The 21,480-nt window shown below is 33.1% G+C and overlaps 1 protein-coding gene and 1 long non-coding RNA gene across 4 annotated transcripts; both read left to right on the top strand.

Moving 5' to 3' along the window:
* Positions 1-205: 205 nt before the first annotated feature.
* Positions 206-17,768, top strand: LOC127726812 (uncharacterized). The gene is made up of 10 exons (XM_052234265.1): positions 206-349; positions 1,524-1,985; positions 2,560-2,598; positions 3,217-3,326; positions 5,415-5,675; positions 8,249-8,353; positions 12,636-12,671; positions 13,892-14,014; positions 15,927-16,208; positions 17,754-17,768. Exons 1-10 carry the CDS (start codon positions 337-339, stop codon positions 17,766-17,768), a joined length of 1,446 nt encoding a protein of 481 aa, XP_052090225.1. The 5' UTR covers positions 206-336.
* An 887-nt stretch (positions 17,769-18,655) lies between these two features.
* On the top strand, positions 18,656-20,253 carry LOC127726706 (uncharacterized). Of its 3 annotated transcripts, none has more exons than XR_007993649.1 (3): positions 18,656-18,705; positions 18,811-19,025; positions 19,080-19,499. It is a non-coding gene; the product is annotated as an uncharacterized LOC127726706 (long non-coding RNA). The 3 variants fall into 3 exon arrangements; XR_007993650.1 differs by having other exon boundaries at positions 18,688-18,759; XR_007993651.1 differs by lacking the exon at positions 18,656-18,705 and adding an exon at positions 20,234-20,253 and having other exon boundaries at positions 18,781-19,025; positions 19,080-19,229.
* The last annotated feature ends 1,227 nt before the right edge of the window (positions 20,254-21,480 follow it).

Raw genomic sequence — 21,480 nt, forward strand, 5'->3', positions numbered from 1 at the left:
ACCTGATTTAAATTTATGCACGAAGTGTGTATTCTGTAAAAAAAAAAAAAATTCTTAAAATAATCTTTATCGGATGACCATGATCAAATATTCAGAAAGCCAAAAATATAAGTAATTTTTGAGCCAACATACATAAAATCAAATCGACTGAAACAGAGCTGCCAAAATGTTCTACTAGTTTTAGAAAAATACTTTCATTTTGACTGTAAAAGGATTTAAAAACAGTCATTCTAAACGATGTGTTATATATTTCCGCTTTAGAATTCATTTATAGAATACGTTGTAATTGGTGTGTGCATTTGTGTATTGATCTGAAATCAAAATGGCGAAGTGTACATGTTAAATGCAGGTAAATATAATGATTTTTTTTTTATCTATATGATTCAAAGGAGATATAGCGTCACAGCATCAAAAAGGCACGTTGTGTAGTGGATTGTTATTTTTATTTATTTTGTTTGTTTGTGTTTTATTTTTTAACCTTTTTTTCATTCACATCACCTAATCTTTTCTTGCGGTCATGCCCCCTACAAGGGCGCTGCCCTTAACCCGCGTTGGACTAACCTGTCCCCAACCCTCTCGCCTTTGATGATCCGTTGCCGTTTTATCAATAGGCATTCAAATATTATCGACCTGAACAAGCACATATATAGCTGTTTTTTTTTATCTATGTAAAAAAAGAGATGTTGCACATACGCTCTTTCGTGTCTACAAGTTTTGTCCATCTGTTTTCCTATTAATAAAACTTATTAGGTGAATAAAATTCCTTCATCTTTATGCAACGATTGATATACCAGAATAAACGAAGAGTGTCAGAAAGGAAAATTATGTTCATATATGTATTTGAAATAAAGAAAGATAGAAGATAACAGACGCCTTAGCAATTTAGGTAGTATGGGAGTTAGTATTTCGCCGTCTTGGATCGCAAATGGTAACACATAGTTGGTCCAAATATTTATTTGTTTATTAGCTTTTATATGAATAAAATAATTCAAGCTTTGTCCTATTGGAATACCCGTATTATTTTGGGAAATACAAACCTGCTTGTAAGAATGTAAAAACTATTTTTTGTTATGTAGCAAGGAAATAGAAAGAAAATATTCCGGTCATTCTTTTTTATTTATTTTTTTTCTTTTTCTGAAAGCATTTGATAAGCTCTATCTTCTCATATATATTTCAAAAATTTATATCTAAGTTATGTTGTCAGTCACGTGTTTTTGTTTTTATTTTTTTCATAATCCGAATAAAGTCTGATAAATTGATAAATACTTATTTAACATCCAGTGACAAATATTTCATTCATACCCAGAACGAGAAGAAACTAACAATATATACAAAAGTTGAAAATTTTATATTCTCTATCTTGGACACACCACTCAGTGTATTGTCATTGTATGTAAGGCATTTGTCCAGAATGATATTACCAACGATCAGACTTTGTACAAAAACTCCAAAACAAAAAAACATGGCGGGATCTATCTGTTTAGAATTTTCATATGAATATTAAAATTTGTGTATTGCTTTAGCTTTATTTGACCTCGACAAAATGCAAAATATTGAGAATGGACCGCTCCCTCTACCGGATGGAAAGGACTACCATGTCTTCTTTTCATACAGAAATACGGATGAAGATACAGAATGGACAAGAAATGTAATAAGGGAATTAGAGACCAGAGGCTTCAAGTGTTGTGATCACGAACTTGAATTCCTTCCTGGTAAAGGTACTGTTGAAAACATTAAAGATTACATGAGACGCTCCGTGAAAATTGTACATGTGTTATCTAAGGAATATACAGACAGTTATTATTGTAAACTGGAAGTCCATTTCTCTCTCTATATGTCGCTTAGCGAACGAAAACATATATTAATTCCAGTAAAAAGAGAAGACTGTGACATTCCGGAAGATTTTGAATTTTTTACATGGATTGATGCCAGAGGAGATGCAATGCATTGGTTTCCTCAGCTAGTTGCTGCCATTAAGGCTCCAGGTAAAAGTTTTCTTTAAATATAGCATGATCAAAACACCGTAAGCTCAATAATGAAAATAAGCATTTTTGTCATATTCTACAACCATGGTAATCGTCATTATTTGAAACATGATATGATACGAAGTGGGAAGCTACGGTTATAGCCTCTTTTTTGGCTTATAGACGGTTTAACATGGTGGTTTTTTCATGATTTTTCGGTAACATACACGGGTTTGATGTGTAGGAAAAATACAATTGTTATATAATTAAAGTTGAATTGGAAAGGAAATATATATCAAAATGAGAATATATACAAGAAACCAAACGCTGAATCATAAAATGACATTTTGGAAGAAGGTCATTTCCCGAAAACTCAGCAAATTCCGTATAAATTCAGTTTTGTTTTTACAAGTGCTCACTAATAAAATTTGAACGAGTCTCTATTTTTAGTAACAGTACAAGATAGATATGAGTCATATTTTCAAACACTATAAACCTTTAGTTGCAACGGGGTGTAATAATGAGAGTACTTTCAATGGTATTTATGAACGCGATGTAAATGCATTTCTTATAATTATCCTTCATGTTTTTTCAGTAAATGCAGGTTTTACACAACCATTCTTACAGGTTCACAGTAAGTATACTCTTCTTTAAATTATTTAAAGATTTAATCATTTTTTTCTTTTAATTTTCAATTACAATGTAAAATGTCTGAACAAACCCTTTGTTAAATAATTTTGGGTATATGTATGAATAAAGATCATTTCAGATACTAGTATATTTTGTGGGTAAATCGGATGAATTGCTTTATTTTTAGTGATTATTTTTATTGATACACAAAGCACATATTCTTGTACATGAATAAATAGAGATGACGGGTATACGTCAAAAGGACAACAAATATTCCCAAAAGGACGTCTAGAGAGCAACAAACAGTCTTCAATAATAGACAGATTAATAACTTTATGTCCAGCGCTTAATCGTCTAGACTATATATATGCAAGTTGTGAATAAATTTAACTTGAATACATGTAGTCAAATACAGAAGTGCCAAGGAAACACGTGACTTTTCTAAAAAAAATAGGTCATAATGATTTCAAAGATATTATCATTATTACTTTTATTATTATAAATTGCATTAATGCAACAAATGAAACGGTAGATATTGAAAGTACTATTGTATTTAAAAATTGGTCAAAAAAAAAATCCGAGCACCTTTCAATTTTCAAGTAATGTTATTGTTTATTTTTAGAATACGAAAATTTTGACACAATTTTCCAAGAAACAAGTACCAACTCGTGTTGTGGAGAGGCATTTCAAACTCGATATATCCCTGATTATCTCAGAAGAAGTGGCATAGATGTAATATATTATAAATTAAGTTAATCGTCCACTTTCAGCACAATTCTTTCGTGCCTATTTTCAATCCATATTTAATCAGAAATACAAAATAAATCATTCGTTTTCATGGGCGAATCCAGGATTTTTGAAAGGAGGGGCATTATTCCCGTAAACGCCCCTCCTTTCTTCTACACCCCCTGGCAACTGGTGTTTATTAATTGATACGTTTGGAAGATTGTCCAGAAATAAACTTTTGTTGTTAAACCACAGCACACCTTATGTGTTTATAGAGCTGCAATTAAAAGTTGGCAAACACGACAACACTGCAAAATATGACTGCCAAAATGAAGTTTCTAAATCAAAAGGGTTTGCTGTTTGATGATTACAAGGGTTTGGCGTTAAGGAAGTTCGCTACTCTGTTTTAAAATAACAAGCTTTTTAAAAGACTGTTATAGATTGATAGAATATAAATAAGGGAACTTAAAATTTAGATAAAAATAAAGGGTCCATGTTCTAGTTTTTGAGATATAATCATTAGAAAATTTGGCGGGAAATAGTTCTCTCTAGCTTTTCATACATTTAACACTGACACCTTTTTCCTTTCAAAAACTATGAAAAATAACAAGGATTTTATAGAGTTTTCAAAAATGACTTTTAAAACTATATGCAATAAAATTCTGAAAAGAAAAGTAGGGGTTAGTGGGCAAAATTTTTATTGGCAGTACATGGATAAAACTAGAGGATTCAGAATATCTGACAAAAAGTCAAAAACAAGAGTAGCGAACATCCTTAAAGGAGGATGGTAAAGGGGGGCTCTGAACACGGAAACACGTGAAATAAAAATCGCAAAAACGTTGCACGGAAAATAAAAATCGGGAAAAACGAAGCACGAGAAATAAAATCGTAAATATTAAGGAAAAAAGTACTAGAAGTTATTACTCAGCCGTTCTTGGAGATCATGAAGTCATTATTAATGGACATGAAGACCCTGCGGTCACCTTTTAGCGTCTGCTAGTTGAATCTGATTTGAAAAAAATATTATTCATAGTAAAACAATATTCGGGCTGACTTTGAATTAGTCCCGCTTTACTTTTAATCAAATGTGGGACAAGCACGAACAATTAAGAGTACCGACACGAAACACGGAAAATAAATAAGGGGAAACACGAAGCTCGCACATCGAACCAAACACGAGAATACGAGAAATAAAACGTCAAAACACGAAAACACGTGAAATAAAAAGAGCGAAACGTTGCACGAAAATAACCCTTTACCACCCTCCTTAAAGGATCAGAAGGGTTCTCCGTTTCAAAATCAAAAAGGTTTAATGAAATGTTTGTTGTGCGTACATCAACATGAAAATAACATCAGGTCATTGTTGGAATGTCAATTGCATAGACTTTGTTGTGTGGCCCCAGTCACATTTTTTTTATGGTGTACGCCTTTTAAAAGATTACCTACATTGTATTGTTTATGAAAGGGTAAATTGACAATATAATATCAGTTTAGATGGATTGAAATCTTGCGTAAAACTAGATTTAAATAAAAGAAAATACAAAACATACAAACCATACATACACACAAAAACAGTCGAACCTCAAAGGATCTGAAGTATAGACAAATCCGGACAAGGAATCAGAGTATTGCATGCATGAGGGAGATATATTTCTTAATTCAAAAGGATTTCCAAAACTTTATAACAGCACATTTCAATCAAATCAATATAATGTTGATTGTATTTTCCTGCCAGTACCGAAGTACTGGTACTGGGCTGATGTACTCTGGGGGAGTAACGTTATAAACAGTCAGAACGTCCGAAACTGTGACAGTCCTATATAACGCAACACTCGTGAATAAGTCCATAGAACACTATGTAATACCAGGGTCCCACGGGGTCCCTTTTTGGATGAAATTATTTGTTTTTTTTATTTGATATGCTTTCTTCAAATATTCACACAGTCCCTCCCATTTTGGCAATTGTTTCAATGTGACCTTTTGCCTATTCCAAACTCTAGCCCCTTTTTTGAAAAACTTTGGAACCGCCATTGACAACTCCTTCATTTACAGAATTTCTTAATAGTATTGAACTTTTTTTGTTTATCTTTACAGTTTAACCCAGAGGTTTTCACCAAGCGCATTGCAGAAATGACACCCAACAGACTTATCAAGCAAAGAATGTTTATAAATCCTTGGTGGCCAACGTGTGTTATACTATATTTCGTACTTCCAGAATTCCTGATAGGCGGATTTGGGATGATACTTGCTGATCCCGAAGACAAAGAAATGATGTTTATAGGCATATTGTGTCTTGTTCTGTTTGCTATATTCGGCATAGCATGGCCGTGTTATTGTATTTTTGCAAGTTGGAAGGTAACTTTTTTTTTATGAACACCAAAAAAAGCGAAAATTGCTCCCCTGTCTGAAAAAGTCTAAGTAAACTGATTGTTATTTATGTTAGGCTGAAGTTGCACATTGCTTTGATTGTTGTCTACTTGCTGGTAGAATTTTGGTGGAACGAGGGGGGACAAATATTTCAAATAATATTTCCGAAATGGAGAAATAAGATTTTTTTGCGGAAAATTGAACTCTAGTCATAAGTATTTAAACGGGGAGGGTTGATCGCTCACAAACATGTTTAACCCCGCCACATTCTTTATGTGCCTGTCCCAAGTCAGGAGCCTGTAGTTCACTGGTTGTCGTTGGTTCATGTCTGTCATATTTGTTTTTCGTAAATTGTTTTGTTTTAAATTAGGCCGTTAGTTTTCTCAATTGATTTGTTTCATATTTTTCATGTCGGGGCATTTTATAGCCGACCATACGGTATGGGTTTGTTCTCATTGTTGAAGGCCGTACGGTTGCCTATAATTGCTTACGTCAACTTCATTTGAACTTTGGTGGATAGTTGTCTCATTGGCAATCATACCACATCTCCTTATTTTTATATATACTGCCGTGTAGTTTGCATAATAACATAATTTAACCAGCATGACCAGCCGAGTATATAATTTCGATTTATTAACCAGTTTAGTGCATTATGTATCAAACTATCCCTTTATTATTAAAACAAAACTGGTCCATTACAGACTAACAGGGCATTAATACAGGGCCATCATCAATAAATAGGGCTATTATGAATAAACAGGGCCATTATGAAAAAAACAGGGCCGTTATGAATAATCAGGGCTATTACGGATTTTCAGTTGTTATCAATTCAAATACATTTCTGTGACAAAGAAACATCAAGAAATCGAAAGTTCCCAGGAATCCCGACTTCTTTTTTGACCCAGTTTTCAAGTTAATAATTACATAGTACATTTTATCTATCAATTTATTTAATTTTGAGTTTTAAATTCCAGAATGAAATTTTGTTTTTCGTATGCCATAAATTGCTTTGAATAGGACAACAATAAAACTACATTTACATTTATATGTTATTCCATCACATCACTTTAAAAGTTTCTTTTTGATATTGCATTTGGTATTATCATATATATATACAATTTCTCAACAACAAAAAACTGATTTGGTTTGGTTAAATATTACACATTGACGGTTTGGTTAATAAAAGTTTTAAGAAATGGGTGTTTTCGAATTGACCTGGATTACCCAGGAGGCTGTAATGTCCCTCGGCGTTGCCTCGTGCCATTACAGACATCCTCGACCATTATAACTTTCGTCTGTTGTCAGCGAACGGTTATGTTCAAATGAACTGGATTTCCTTTAAAAAGGCGTTTAAATAATTCTATAATTACAGATCAATTTGGGGTCCTCATCGCGGTCCGAGTTTTAGTAAAAGTAATAATTTATTGGCAAACTAAACCCATATGACTGAGTCAAGCCAAAAAAAAAACCAAACAAAATATTACACGTCAATATAACTAAATATTAACAAAACATTCAAGAATTACAAGTTTACCACAATTTCGTCCTCTTTTCCTCGAATGTGACCTACTGAATTAGACTTATCACCGGATGTTTACTAACATGAGCAACACGACGGGTGCCACATGTGGAGCAGAATCTGCTAATTCTTCCGGAGCACCTGAGATCAACCCCAGTTTTTGGTGGAGTTCCTGTTGCTCAATCTTTAGTTTTCTTTGTTGTGTTTTGTGTACTGTTTGTCGTTTTCATTTTTTGCCGTGGAGTTGTCAGTTTGTTTTCGACTTATTAGTTTGAATATCCCTTTGATATCTTTCGCCTCTCTTTAAAGATAAAAAACATAGTAATGTAAATATAACTTTTGATAGACATCATGTCGATTTCATTCAAAAACAACTTCAACGATTTGGATGAAAAAAAAACTATACGTTTAAATCCAATGTTAAATTGCAGGATACACACAATATTAGTTTAGTGTAGGAAAATAAGCTCGCTTTCTCTCTGTTTCTAAAAACAATTTATATGTTCCAACACTGTACGAATAATTATATTGTATACATTTTAAGCTTTTCGTTTGTTTTTCAATGCATTATTTTAACATTGTCACGGATAGCACGTGCAGTCATAGCTGTTGTATTTTATATGGAAATAAAATGAAGGAATTTTAGAATAGGCATTTGTTTCTGCATATCATTAAAATCCGTAAACAATGATACGTGGTATACACGAAAATCAATATATTTCATGCGGTTGCAAACATTCTTGTCAACTTCTCCAAAAAGTTATTCATTGCAATTATTTTATTTCATTTATTTTATTTTTATAGAATTTGGTATTGATGGCAGATCTTTGATATTCAGAAATTCATTAATAAACCGCAGTTTTCTAGACTGAGAGCTTGGTTTAGATCTTGACCTTGTCTGTATTGTCTTTTGTCAAAGTGTTGCTGTTTCATTGACATATACCCCACATCTCATACCTTTTATTTACATTAGAAGTGCCGAAAATACTTTTTGTTTGTTTTTGTTTAATGCTTATTAAAAACATAATTATTTCTTTTTCAGGGAAGAACAGAAATGAAATCGAGTTTGGATGAAATAAACAAAGTACTTATGTTTTATAACATATTCATGACATACAACGTCAGCAGAATGTCAGCAAAAGTTACAGTATCCTTTGTTATTGTAAAAAATAAGGAGATGTGGTATGATTGCCAATGAGAAAAATATCCACCAAAGTTCAAATGATGTGGATTTAAGCAATTATATGCAACCGTACGGCCTTCAACAACGAGAAAAACCCATACCGTATAAATAGTCGGCTATTAAGGCCCCGACGTGAAAAATATGAAACAATTAAATAAAAAAAAAACTAACGGCATAACTTATAACAAATCAATGTACAAAAAACAAATATGACAGACATCAACCAACAACAACTGCTGACCGTACTATGACCTATAATGGTTTACTTTTATAAATTTTGACTTGGATGGAGAGTTGTTTCATTGGCACTCATACCACATCTTCTTATATCTATGAACTACAGGCTCCTGACTGACAGGACAGGAACATAAAGAATGTGTCGGGGTTTAACATGTTTGAATGCGACAACCCTCCCCTGACCTGGGACAGTAGTGTAGCGGCACAACACAAAAACAAAGTATGCAAAGCAATAAACGAAAAAAAAATATCAGAAACAGCAAAAAACGACAACCACTCAATTACAGGCTCCTGACTTGAGACAGTCACATATCGAATGTGGCGGGGTTAAACATATGAAAATAAAGAGACTTGGTATTATTGTCAATGAGAATTGCCAATTAGTTATCCATGGACACTTCATTCACTTTTAGTTTCATAGAATTACTAGTCCTACCAGAATAGCGTGCCTGCTTCGAGGACGTGGAGGCAATCCCCGACTGGTTCAAACCAAAGATTTTAAAACTGATTTCAGCTGCTTCGCCGCAATGCATAGTGTTTACGGTACTTAGATGTAAACAAAATTAAAGATTGGTCGATTCGGACCGAGAAAAATGTTAATTTCTTAGTAAAGTGATTGGTCGATTCGGACCGAGAAAAATGTTAATTTCTTAGTAAAGTGATTGGTCGATTCGGACTGAGAAAAATGTTAATTTCTTAGTAAAGTGATTTGTCGACTCGGAGTGAGAAAATGTTAATTTCTTAGTAAAGTGATTGGTCGATTCGGACTGAGAAAAATGTTAATTTCTTAGTAAAGTGATTGGTCGATTCGGACTGAGAAAAATGTTAATTTCTTAGTAAAGTGATTGGTCGACTCGGAGTGAGAAAATGTTCATTTCTTAGTAAAGTGATTGGTCGATTCGGACTGAGAAAAATGTCAATGTCTTGATAAAGATAAAGTAATTGGTCGATTCGGAGTGAGAAAAATGTTAATTTCTTAGTAAAGTGATTGGTCGATTCGGAGTGAGAAAATGTTAATTTCTTAGTAAAGTGATTGGTCGATTCGGAGTGAGAAAATTGTTGATTTCTTAGTAAAGTGATTGGTCGATTCGGACTGAGAAAAATGTTAATTTCTTAGTAAAGTGATTGGTCGACTCGGAGTGAGAAAATGTTAATTTCTTAGTAAAGTGATTGGTCGATTCGGACTGAGAAAAATGTCAATGTCTTGATAAAGATAAAGTAATTGGTCGATTCGGAGTGAGAAAAATGTTAATTTCTTAGTAAAGTGATTGGTCGATTCGGAGTGAGAAAATGTTAATTTCTTAGTAAAGTGATTGGTCGACTCGGAGTGAGAAAAATGTTAATTTCTTAGTAAAGTGATTGGTCGATTCGGAGTGAGAAAATATTAATTTCTTTGTAAAGTGGTTGATCGATTCGGAGTGAGAAAATATTAATTTCTTTGTAAAGTGATTGATCGATTCGGAGTGAGAAAATATTAATTTCTTTGTTAAGTGATTGGTCGACTCGGAGTGAGAAAATATTAATTTCTTTGTAAAGTGATTGGTCGACTCGGAGTGAGAAAATGTTAATTTCTTAGTAAAGTGATTGGTCCATTCGGAGTGAGAAAAATGTTAATTTTTTAGTTAAGTGATTGGTCGACTCGGAGTGAGAAAAATGTTAATTTCTTTGTAAAGTGATTGGTCGACTCGGAGTGAGAAAAATGTTAATTTCTTAGTAAAGTGATTGGTCGATTCGGAGTGAGAAAATATTAATTTCTTTGTAAAGTGGTTGATCGATTCGGAGTGAGAAAATATTAATTTCTTTGTAAAGTGATTGATCGATTCGGAGTGAGAAAATATTAATTTCTTTGTTAAGTGATTGGTCGACTCGGAGTGAGAAAATATTAATTTCTTTGTAAAGTGATTGGTCGACTCGGAGTGAGAAAATGTTAATTTCTTAGTAAAGTGATTGGTCGATTCGGACTGAGAAAAATGTCAATGTCTTGATAAAGATAAAGTAATTGGTCGATTCGGAGTGAGAAAAATGTTAATTTCTTAGTAAAGTGATTGGTCGATTCGGAGTGAGAAAATGTTAATTTCTTAGTAAAGTGATTGGTCGACTCGGAGTGAGAAAAATGTTAATTTCTTAGTAAAGTGATTGGTCGATTCGGAGTGAGAAAATATTAATTTCTTTGTAAAGTGGTTGATCGATTCGGAGTGAGAAAATATTAATTTCTTTGTAAAGTGATTGATCGATTCGGAGTGAGAAAATATTAATTTCTTTGTTAAGTGATTGGTCGACTCGGAGTGAGAAAATATTAATTTCTTTGTAAAGTGATTGGTCGACTCGGAGTGAGAAAATGTTAATTTCTTAGTAAAGTGATTGGTCCATTCGGAGTGAGAAAAATGTTAATTTTTTAGTTAAGTGATTGGTCGACTCGGAGTGAGAAAAATGTTAATTTCTTTGTAAAGTGATTGGTCGACTCGGAGTGAGAAAAATGTTAATTTCTTAGTAAAGTGATTGGTCGATTCGGAGTGAGAAAATATTAATTTCTTTGTAAAGTGGTTGATCGATTCGGAGTGAGAAAATATTAATTTCTTTGTAAAGTGATTGATCGATTCGGAGTGAGAAAATATTAATTTCTTTGTTAAGTGATTGGTCGACTCGGAGTGAGAAAATATTAATTTCTTTGTAAAGTGATTGGTCGACTCGGAGTGAGAAAATGTTAATTTCTTAGTAAAGTGATTGGTCCATTCTGAGTGAGAAAAATGTTAATTTTTTAGTTAAGTGATTGGTCGACTCGGAGTGAGAAAAATGTTAATTTCTTTGTAAAGTGATTGGTCGACTCGGAGTGAGAAAAATGTTAATTTCTTTGTAAAGTGATTGGTCGATTCGGACTGAGAAAAATGTTAATTTCTTTTTAAAGTGATTGGTCGACTTGGAGTGAGAAAATTGTTGATTTCTTAGTAAAGTGATTGGTCGATTCGGACTGAGAAAAATGTTAATTTCTTAGTAAAGTGATTGCTCGATTCGGACTGAGAAAAATGTTAATTTATTTTTAAAGTGATTGGTCGACTTGGAGTGAGAAAAATGTTAATTTCTTAGTAAAGTGATTGGTCGATTCGGAGTGAGAAAAATGTTGATTTCTTAGTAAAGTGATTGGTCGATTCGGACTGAGAAAAATGTTAATTTCTTAGTAAAGTGATTGGTCGACTCGGAGTGAGAAAATGTTAATTTCTTAGTAAAGTGATTGGTCGATTCGGACTGAGAAAAATGTCAATGTCTTGATAAAGATAAAGTAATTGGTCGATTCGGAGTGAGAAAAATGTTAATTTCTGAGTAAAGTGATTGGTCGATTCGGAGTGAGAAAATGTTAATTTCTTAGTAAAGTGATTGGTCGATTCGGAGTGAGAAAATATTAATTTCTTTGTAAAGTGGTTGATCGATTCGGATTGAGAAAATATTAATTTCTTTGTAAAGTGATTGATCGATTCGGAGTGAGAAAATATTAATTTCTTTGTAAAGTGATTGGTCGACTCGGAGTGAGAAAATGTTAATTTCTTAGTAAAGTGATTGGTCCATTCGGAGTGAGAAAAATGCAAATTTTTTAGTAAAGTGATTGGTCGACTCGGAGTGAGAAAAATGTTAATTTCTTTGTAAAGTGATTGGTCGACTCGGAGTGAGAAAAATGTTAATTTCTTTGTAAAGTGATTGGTCGATTCGGACTGAGAAAAATGTTAATTTCTTTTTAAAGTGATTGGTCGACTTGGAGTGAGAAAAATGTTAATTTCTTTGTAAAGTGATTGATCGATTTAGTACACAGACGATATTTGCTGCTGATCGTTAAGCTATCTCCAATGAATCAAAGCGAAAATTCTGGTTCCATTGATTCAAAGTTTGGAGTGACGATTATTTAAAATACAGAAAAACAATGCACATAAAAAGGAAGAATTATTCATCAAATGTTAAATTATACTTTGTGTTTACAAAAAAAGATGTAGTAAAAATTTTCTTAACTTCATCATTTAAGATTTATTTCATTTATTACGACATTGGACCATGTTTGGTAAGTCATCATTTAACTGTCCTTATTCGTTTGCTTTTATTGAATATTTACAAAAATGCATTTCTGAGCAAAACCAATAGCGATATCTAACCATATGTGTAATACGGGTACTTATTGAATCTATCTGCTCAACACTATTTATGGTCAATCTTATCCCAACATTTTAAATACATATTCATACAATTTTTTTTAACTTACTTTACTACATGTATATCTAAAATTGAGAATGGAAACGGGGAATGCGTCAAAGAGACAACAACCCGACCAAAGAGCAGAACACAGCTTAAGGCCACCAATGAGTCTTCAATTCAGCGAGAAAATCTCGCACCCGGAGGCGGGCTTCAGCTGGCCTCTAAACAATAATGTATACTTGTTCATGTTTTTAAATGAATGTCAAATTATTTTAAAGTTTCAATAAAATTTGCTGCGATTCTGTTTGATTTTTTTTAAACTGGTAACATATATACCTATGATCCCGTGTAAAGCTATGTTCCGTAGTGTGGTACGGTCATCTTAGGTTTCAGATCGCCATAAACATTTAGATTTCAAGTTGAACCATTATCACATATGTATAATATAGATTGAGTCGAAGATGGCCTTTTCAAGAAGAAGCTGTTTAAATGTTCTTGATCTATCAAGAATTCAATTTTAAACTGAGTTCTGCAAATTCCCTGTCTAAGTTTTAATTGATGATCGATCAACAGGACAACACATCTTGGTTGAAGAACACTGAGATTACTATATATGTATTTCAGAAAACCATCATAGGACCATTCATGCTTTTTATCGTAGTCCTATATAACAATTTAATCGGCTGCGTAGTTTTAAAAAGATCTATAAAGTAAAACAATTCCCAGATAAATACAGTGTATGAAGAGTTCCAAGATGAAACTTTCACGTTTTCCCCATAAGGTTATATGTTCCAGGCTCTATTGAGGTCATGCTAAATATCAGATGGTGTTACGCATTTTATAGCTTACTATGCGGTATAGGTTTTGCTTATTGTTAAACGCCATACGGTGACCTATAGTTGTTAACTTCTACGCCTTTTGGTCTCTGGTGGAGAGTTTGTCTCATTGGCAATCATACCACATCTTCTTATTTTAATATACCATAAAATTTTTCGGGTAGTCTGCTTGTTAGGTGGGAAGGGAGGCAACATCAAACAATTTAAATTTTATTTTTGGCCCTGTCGAAACTATTTTTTCTGATTCTTGCAGCAGTATATGAAGATTCGACAGAGTAGACGAAATTCAGAGACCAGAGTGAAAGTGGAGTATGTTGAGGAAGAGTTGGAGGATGAAGATGCCCCATTGATTGGATCAGACAAGACAAATACTCAAGTATACAATATATAGATGGTTAAAATCTGTCACTAACCCCTTTACTGTACAATCAAACCTGTTATAAAGGTCGCCTCTATTAAACAAAAACAAAAAACTTGTCATGTAAGCCTATTCTTGTCATTGCTGTTGAAAAACCTATGCGATCAAAGGTCACCTGTTACAAGGTCAGTTTTCTCGGTCGCGATGATGACCTTTATATATAGTTTGACTGTTATTTGAACTTAAATCGTTGCTATGGACATTCTTGATTTTGTTGAAGGTGTTAGTTAAACACTGAATCTTCTGGTTGAAGAACTTTTAGTGATATAGACGAAGACTGACAAGCTTTAGTCCATGACAGATTGGTTGTGCACTCTATCTCACGAGATTGTCGTCTCATACTCATTTACTGTACATCCCTTAACTTCGAATGAAAAAATGCAGTAAGATCTTCAACAGTGTGCAATTGGAAAATCCGAGCTCTTTATTATGTTGGCCGGTTAAGGCCATTTCGCGTTTTCGCGATCTCGCCTCTTCGCCTTTCATATTCTATAGTGCGAAAACGCGAAAACGCGAAGTCGAAAACACAAAATGGTTTCACTTCTTGATTTTGAGTTTTCGACTTCACGTTTTTGCGATTTTGCGTTTTCGCGTTTTAGCCCTATATAATATGAAAGGTGAAAAGGCGAAATCGCGAAATGGCCTTAACCAGCCACCATACTTTATCATTAAAACACTATTTAGTTGTGATAAAATTAACGGGACTAGATTTCATGCACCAGATGCCCATTTCAACAATTTTAAATGTCTCTTCAGTGATGCCCCAGGCCAAAATATTTGAAATCCAAAACCTAATACAAACGTTGAAGAGCTGATAATATAAATAAAAGAACAACAAATAAAACCAACTAGGACAAGAATTAAATCAGAGATGTGCATGTGGCAGATACATTCCTTAATTCAAAAATAATTTCCTAAACTTTATACAGCAGATATAAATAAAACAATATCCGTATTTTAATGCCAGAAACGAAGCACTGTCTATTATATATATATATATATTAGACGAAATAATAACGAGACAGGCACACACAGTGAATAGATATAGATTCCTGACTGGGACAAACACTTCAGATAGAGTGGTTAAAAAAACACTCTCTTATTTTCTCAATTATTATAAAGCAAGCTTAAAACAATAATCTGAGGAAATTTTGCCTTCTTACACTGTACATTTAAACGGATCTTATATATTATAATTCAAATATCAAAGCGCAAAGGGATAGCAATTTAATTTTGCTCAAAAGTATTTTAGTAGATTACTCTGTATCCTGATAAATTAACAATAAAGATGAATTGATTGGTGTTTGCTTTAAATCCAGTGGCAAATATTTCATACATGTTAAAGACGTGAGCAACTTAACCATAAATACAATAGGTATGTCCTACAATAATGGATCAACCTGGATGATGGGCAGACAATTTGGAATATTACAAAATAGAGTTTTTGATTACCACCCTAACCTTGGACTTTTTTCAACTAATTTGTATTCCTAAATATATTTTATTTTATAATATAATTCTTGAATTTGTTTGCTTTGTTCATAAAATTATTATCAGGTTTATCACATGATAATGCTAAATTGCTCTCTTTATCGAAATCTAAAATTTGCTTGTAAAAATTTGAAACTAGTTTAAATTTCAGAAAAATGTAACATGTAATTTAAGATAACAGGGATTCTTTTGTATGTAAGCGAGGCGAAAGACACCAAAGGGATATTAAAAAAAAGTAGAAAAAAACCGCCATTGCCAAGGGAAAAAAACGAAAAACGACAGAAAACAAACAACACAGTATAAAACAAAACATAATATAGGACACAACAGACTTCCGAACCCCAACAAAAACTGGGAATAATTATATTCTATTTTTCAGGATGAAGATTTAAACAAGCTTTTGAATGTATCGGCTGCTTACTTTGAGAATTTTTTATCTGGAAAGTTTAACCAACTTAGTGCCACAAGACATACTAGTAGAGCAATTTGTTTGTGTCAATTTTTAGAGCAAGTGAATGAGACTTATAGAATACAAGATGAACATGATACCATTATTGAAGTTTTAAAAAAAGAACATATTTCAAATTTTGTACATAATAAACTTCTGTTGGAAAATTCTGAAATGTTCAATAAATACACACAATATATTCTTCAAAATTTTGTTATCATTTTGTGCTGTAGCACGGAACATTACTGTCTCGGTATAAACCAGGCCGTTAGTTTTCTTGTATGAATTGTTTTGTATTATCATCATTTCATATATACGTTTTACATGACCCAGGCATGTTATTTGTCTGTAGGTATGGATTGCCTCTTTTGGTCTTTTGTTTAACGTTTAACTAACGCAAGTAAAAATTATCTCTAAACTGAAACACTTTGAAAGGATGTTAACTTTTTGCGCCTGTCCCAAGTCAGGAGCCTCTGGCCTTTGTTAGTCTTGTATCATTTTTAATTTTAGTTTCTTGTGTATAATTTGGAGTTTAGATGACGTCCATCATCACTCAAACTAGTATACATATTTGTTAAGGGGTCAGCTGAAGGACGCCTCCGGGTGCGGGACCTTCTCGCTGCATTGAAGACCCATTGGTGGCCTTCGGCTGTTGTCTGCTCTATGGTCGGGTTGTTGTCTCTTTGACACATTCCCCATTTCCATTCTCAATTTTAACTGTTCTTTTAATTTTTTAAATCTCTACTGCCTGATATTTTTAATTTGTTCTGCAGATTTCATTATACTTGTATAGTCCTTTTTGAATGCCGAATCACGTAAATTGACGAATGGCAAACTGAGGGTCAATGATTTTGATTCTTGATATTCCATCATGCATCTCGAGTCTCGTTCCTATTGCGATTTTGATTTTACTTCTGTCGGTGTCACATCTTTGCACGTTCGAATTTCACGAACAGGACTGTAATGTTTATTGATCGTTATGGTACAAATAAGAAGAATCTTCTTGTAGCAATATTTATTTCACGCTTGGGAAACCGTTGTGTAGATTAAGACGTTTGGCGGGATAGTTAGTGGTCGGGTGGAAGGTTATGGTGGAAATTCGTAATGGATACTCTATATTCAGTAAGGAGAAATTTAGGAAACACCCCTATCCAGGAAATAATGTATTCCACCACAGGTTTAAAAGCGGATGAGAAATATCATTCGAGGCTGTCAATGCTCTTAGAAATCAATGCTCTTAGAAAGAAGAAGACAAGTGATCAACAGAGGTACGTGACGCAAGAGCTATAATATTGTGAGGACACTTTGTACTGGGTACAAATTGAACGTACAAGTTGATCTGATATAGCAAGTTGACAGAGTAGACTGTCCCACTAGGAGGGCAGACTGTAACAGTCCGCACTGTCTTATAGTGACAGACAGTCCAATCCGGAGAACAGGCTTTCAGATTGTTCATTTTTTCACTGCGACAACGCCATTCAGTACCTCGGACATGTTAGGTTACTTACGACGACTGACACATTTGAAATGATGAAAACGATAGTTACTATTTTAATGGATTTGAAGTTGATTTAAGGCATACTTAACTTTTTTTCTAAAATGATCTCTTCCTGTCTATGAATGCTTAAGACCATTCTCAGTCACTCGCGATGACCGAAAAATCTTCCATGATGAACGCGCTATGATGCTAAATTCCTATTACTTCAAATCTTTCATAATCTTTTCATGAAACTCCTTTGATTTTGTACTTGTTAACAGTTTTTGAGTACATAAGACCAGTTAACAAATTAATAGACCACAGAAAAAAACTGTTTAAGGATGTTCGCTACTCTGTTTCAAAATAATAAGATTTTTAAAACACTGTAAATTGAAACTATATTAATAAAGGAACTAAAAAAGCAGAAAAAAATGAAGGGTCCGTGAGCTTGTTTTCAAGATATAAGCCTTTGAAAATTTGGCTCGAAGTGATTCTCTCTAGATTTTTCATACATTTAACATTGGCACCTTTTTACCTTCAAAATCTATGAAAAAATAACATGGATTTTATAAGATTTTCAAATATGGCTTTTTAAACTATATGTAATAAAAATATGAAAAGAAAAGTAAGGGTTTGTGGGCAAAATCTTTTAATGGCACTACATGGATAAAACCAGAGGATTTCGAATATCTTGCAAAAATTCAAAAACAACAGGAGCGAACATCCTTAATTCTATAATACATTTATATACACACACCTGGTTTTCAATTATTTAGGTTTGAGCGTTCCTGATAAAGGTAAATCCAGAAAAGCGCTTCGGACACATGAACGTTGTAAAGTGTTTATTTCATTTGTAATTGTTCGGTACTACTAATTAACATTAATCGGGAATCATATGGTTGTACCATATATTTTAAGATTTTAAGATTTTTCTTTGTTTAATCAATATGGTGCTGTACCTCGGCTTTGATTGCTGGTATGTTGTATTTATATATCAGAGATAAGAGAACATAGCAGGTTTGATCACACATAATCATACACAAACATGTTAGAGGAAAGAGAACATAACAGGTTTGAACATATATTATCATACACATACATGTCAGAGGAAAGAGAACATAACAGGGTTGACCATATATTATCATACACATACATGTCAGAGGAAAGAGAACATAACAGGGTTGAACATATATTATCACACACATACATGTCAGAGGAAAGAGAACATAACAGGTTTGAACATATATTATCACACACATACATGTCAGAGGAAAGAGAACATAACAGGTTTGAACATATGTTATACACATACATGTCAGAGGAAAGGGAACATAACAGGTTTGAACATATATTATCATACACATACATGTCAGAGGAAAGAGAACATAACAGGTTTTAGCATATATTATCATACACATACATGTCAGAGGAAAGAGAACATAACAGGTTTGAACATATATTATCATACACATACATGTCAGAGGAAAAAGAACATAACAGGTTTGAACATATATATCATACACATACATGTCAGAGGAAAGAGAACATAACAGGTTTGAACATATATTATCATACACATACATATCAGAGGAAAGAGATCATAACAGATTTGAACATATATTATCATACACATACATGTCAGAGGAAAGAGAACATAACAGGTTTGAACATATATTATCATACGAGGAAAGAGAACATAACAGGTTTGAACATATATAATCATACACATACATGTCAGAGGAAAGAGAACATAACAGGTTTGAACATATATTATCATACACAAACATGTCAGAGGAAAGAAAACACAATTAAACACTCACAGAATCATACACATACATGTACGAGAAATAAGAATATAACAGTTTGAAAACACAGAATCATCAAAATATAGATCAGACAAAAGCGAACATAGCAGGTTTGATCACACATAATCATACACATACATGTCAAAGGAAAGAGAAAATAACAGGTTTGAACCCATATAATCGTACACATACATCAGAGAAAACAGAATATAACAGTTTGAAAACACACAATCATCAAAATACAGATCAAACAAAAGAGAACATAATAGGTTTGAACGCATAGTATCGTCCACATACACGTCAGAAGAACGAGAACATATTAACGTGTTTGACCACACAGAATCATATACAAAAACGTCAACGGAAAGAAACCATAACATGTTTAAACGCACGCTTTTTGGATACAAGAGGAAAACCAGAGTAGAATACACAGAATCCACATACACATCAGAGTAAAAAGAAAACAGAATCATCCATATAAATGTCAGAGGAAAGAGAAAACACATGTTTAAACACACAGAATCATCCACGTAAACATAAGAGGAAAGACAACATAACAGGTTTACATACATCAAGGAATTGTATATTCAAATATTTGAATATACAATTCCTTGCATACATAAAGCATCTGCAAACATCAGAGGAAAGATAATATAACAGAGTTGAATACACAGACTCCTCCACATCCACGTAAGACGACAGAGAATATAACAGATTTGGACATACATTACTTCAAATTTACACGTCAGAAAAAAATAGGGTTTACACACATAGAATCATATATTTACATGTTAAAGGGAAGATAACATTACAGGTTTGTAAACACATAGTCATCTACATACAAATCAGAGTAAATAGAACATAACAGAAATGAATATACATAATAAGTAAGAAGAAAGAGACCATATCAGATTGGTATACACAGTATCATCCTCTTACACACCAGAAAATAACAGGTTTGAACACACATAATCATGAAACTTCGAAATGGAAAAATACTTAATACTAAACTCGTTCAAAGGGTATCTACAAGTCTCAATCTTCAAAATCGATTATCTAAACATACTACAATCGCTAACATTTTTAATAACAAAAATCGTGGTTACGCTTCTATCTATAAGTGTCATGCCAAAAAATTACTTACATGTCCCCGTCTTTCCACCAACGATACGATAATGTCCACGTTTAACGGTCGTACGTTTTCCCTAAATTTTGAAACTGATATCACTTGAAAAACTTACAGTATCATATATTTACTCACTTGAAACAAACCGGGATGCGGTATTCAGTACGTAGGTGAAACTGGACGATATTTATCAAAACGCACGCAAGAACACCTTTATCGTTTTAAAAGACCCCATAAATTCAAAAGTATCATTTATCAGCACCTTAAGAAGCACAATCATCCTTTTAAATATTTAACAGTTCAACCTTTAGAAGAAGTTAATAAGCAGCCTGGGGAATCTCATTCAAAATTTGTACGATCACGAAAAATAATTGAATTAAATTAGATAAAATAATTACAGACAGTCTATCCTCTCGGTCTTAACAACAACATCATGGGAATTGGTAATATATCTAGAACAGATTCTGTTAGCATTGTGGATATAGTTTTTAAAACAGTACGTAAAAACCGTTCTCATTTCTATTTCAAAAAACAACGGTAGACACTATCTATTAACCAAGCTCTGTTCTTTGCCTGTTAATAGATAACATCAAATTTTGGAGGAATGCAACCCAATTCCATATTGCAGACCTAATTATGAAATCGTCCAAATTATAATTGCATATTGTTATTCTAAATTGTTTCCCAAAATTGATCGCCCTGATGATCACAAAAAACATTTTATTAAAATTAAATATGTCAATAAAGGTTTTGATTTTGTAAATATTGCCGGTATTTTTAATGATCATTCTGTTAAAGAACAAATTCCTGGCTATTTTGATAATACTGAACTCCCTCTTATTTGTTATGTTTACAAACAATCTACCCGGAAATATGTGTTTAATTACAGCGAAGTGTGTAAAGATGTTAATATCAGTGACAATACACCTACCTCATGAAATTGCAGTAAATCCGAATACATTTATGGCCCCAGTTCCCATGTTATAACAGGAGACCTTAACATCGTTCGTGACCGAGAGTTGAAATCATTCCTCAGTAAAGGACCTAAATATCGTCCCCCGTCAATTATTAATTGGA

The sequence above is a fragment of the Mytilus californianus genome, unplaced genomic scaffold (genome assembly GCF_021869535.1).
Source record: "Mytilus californianus isolate M0D057914Y unplaced genomic scaffold, xbMytCali1.0.p SCAF_18, whole genome shotgun sequence".
Classification (NCBI taxonomy): domain Eukaryota; kingdom Metazoa; phylum Mollusca; class Bivalvia; order Mytilida; family Mytilidae; genus Mytilus; species Mytilus californianus.

What these genes read in the sequence shown, in the direction of transcription:
- LOC127726812 (XM_052234265.1), top strand. An exon ending in TCAGAAGAAGTGGCATAGAT is followed by an intron (nt 3,327 to 5,414) that starts GTAATATATTAT and finishes TTATCTTTACAG; the next exon opens with TTTAACCCAGAGGTTTTCAC. An exon ending in CAGACAAGACAAATACTCAA is followed by an intron (nt 14,015 to 15,926) that starts GTATACAATATA and finishes TCTATTTTTCAG; the next exon opens with GATGAAGATTTAAACAAGCT.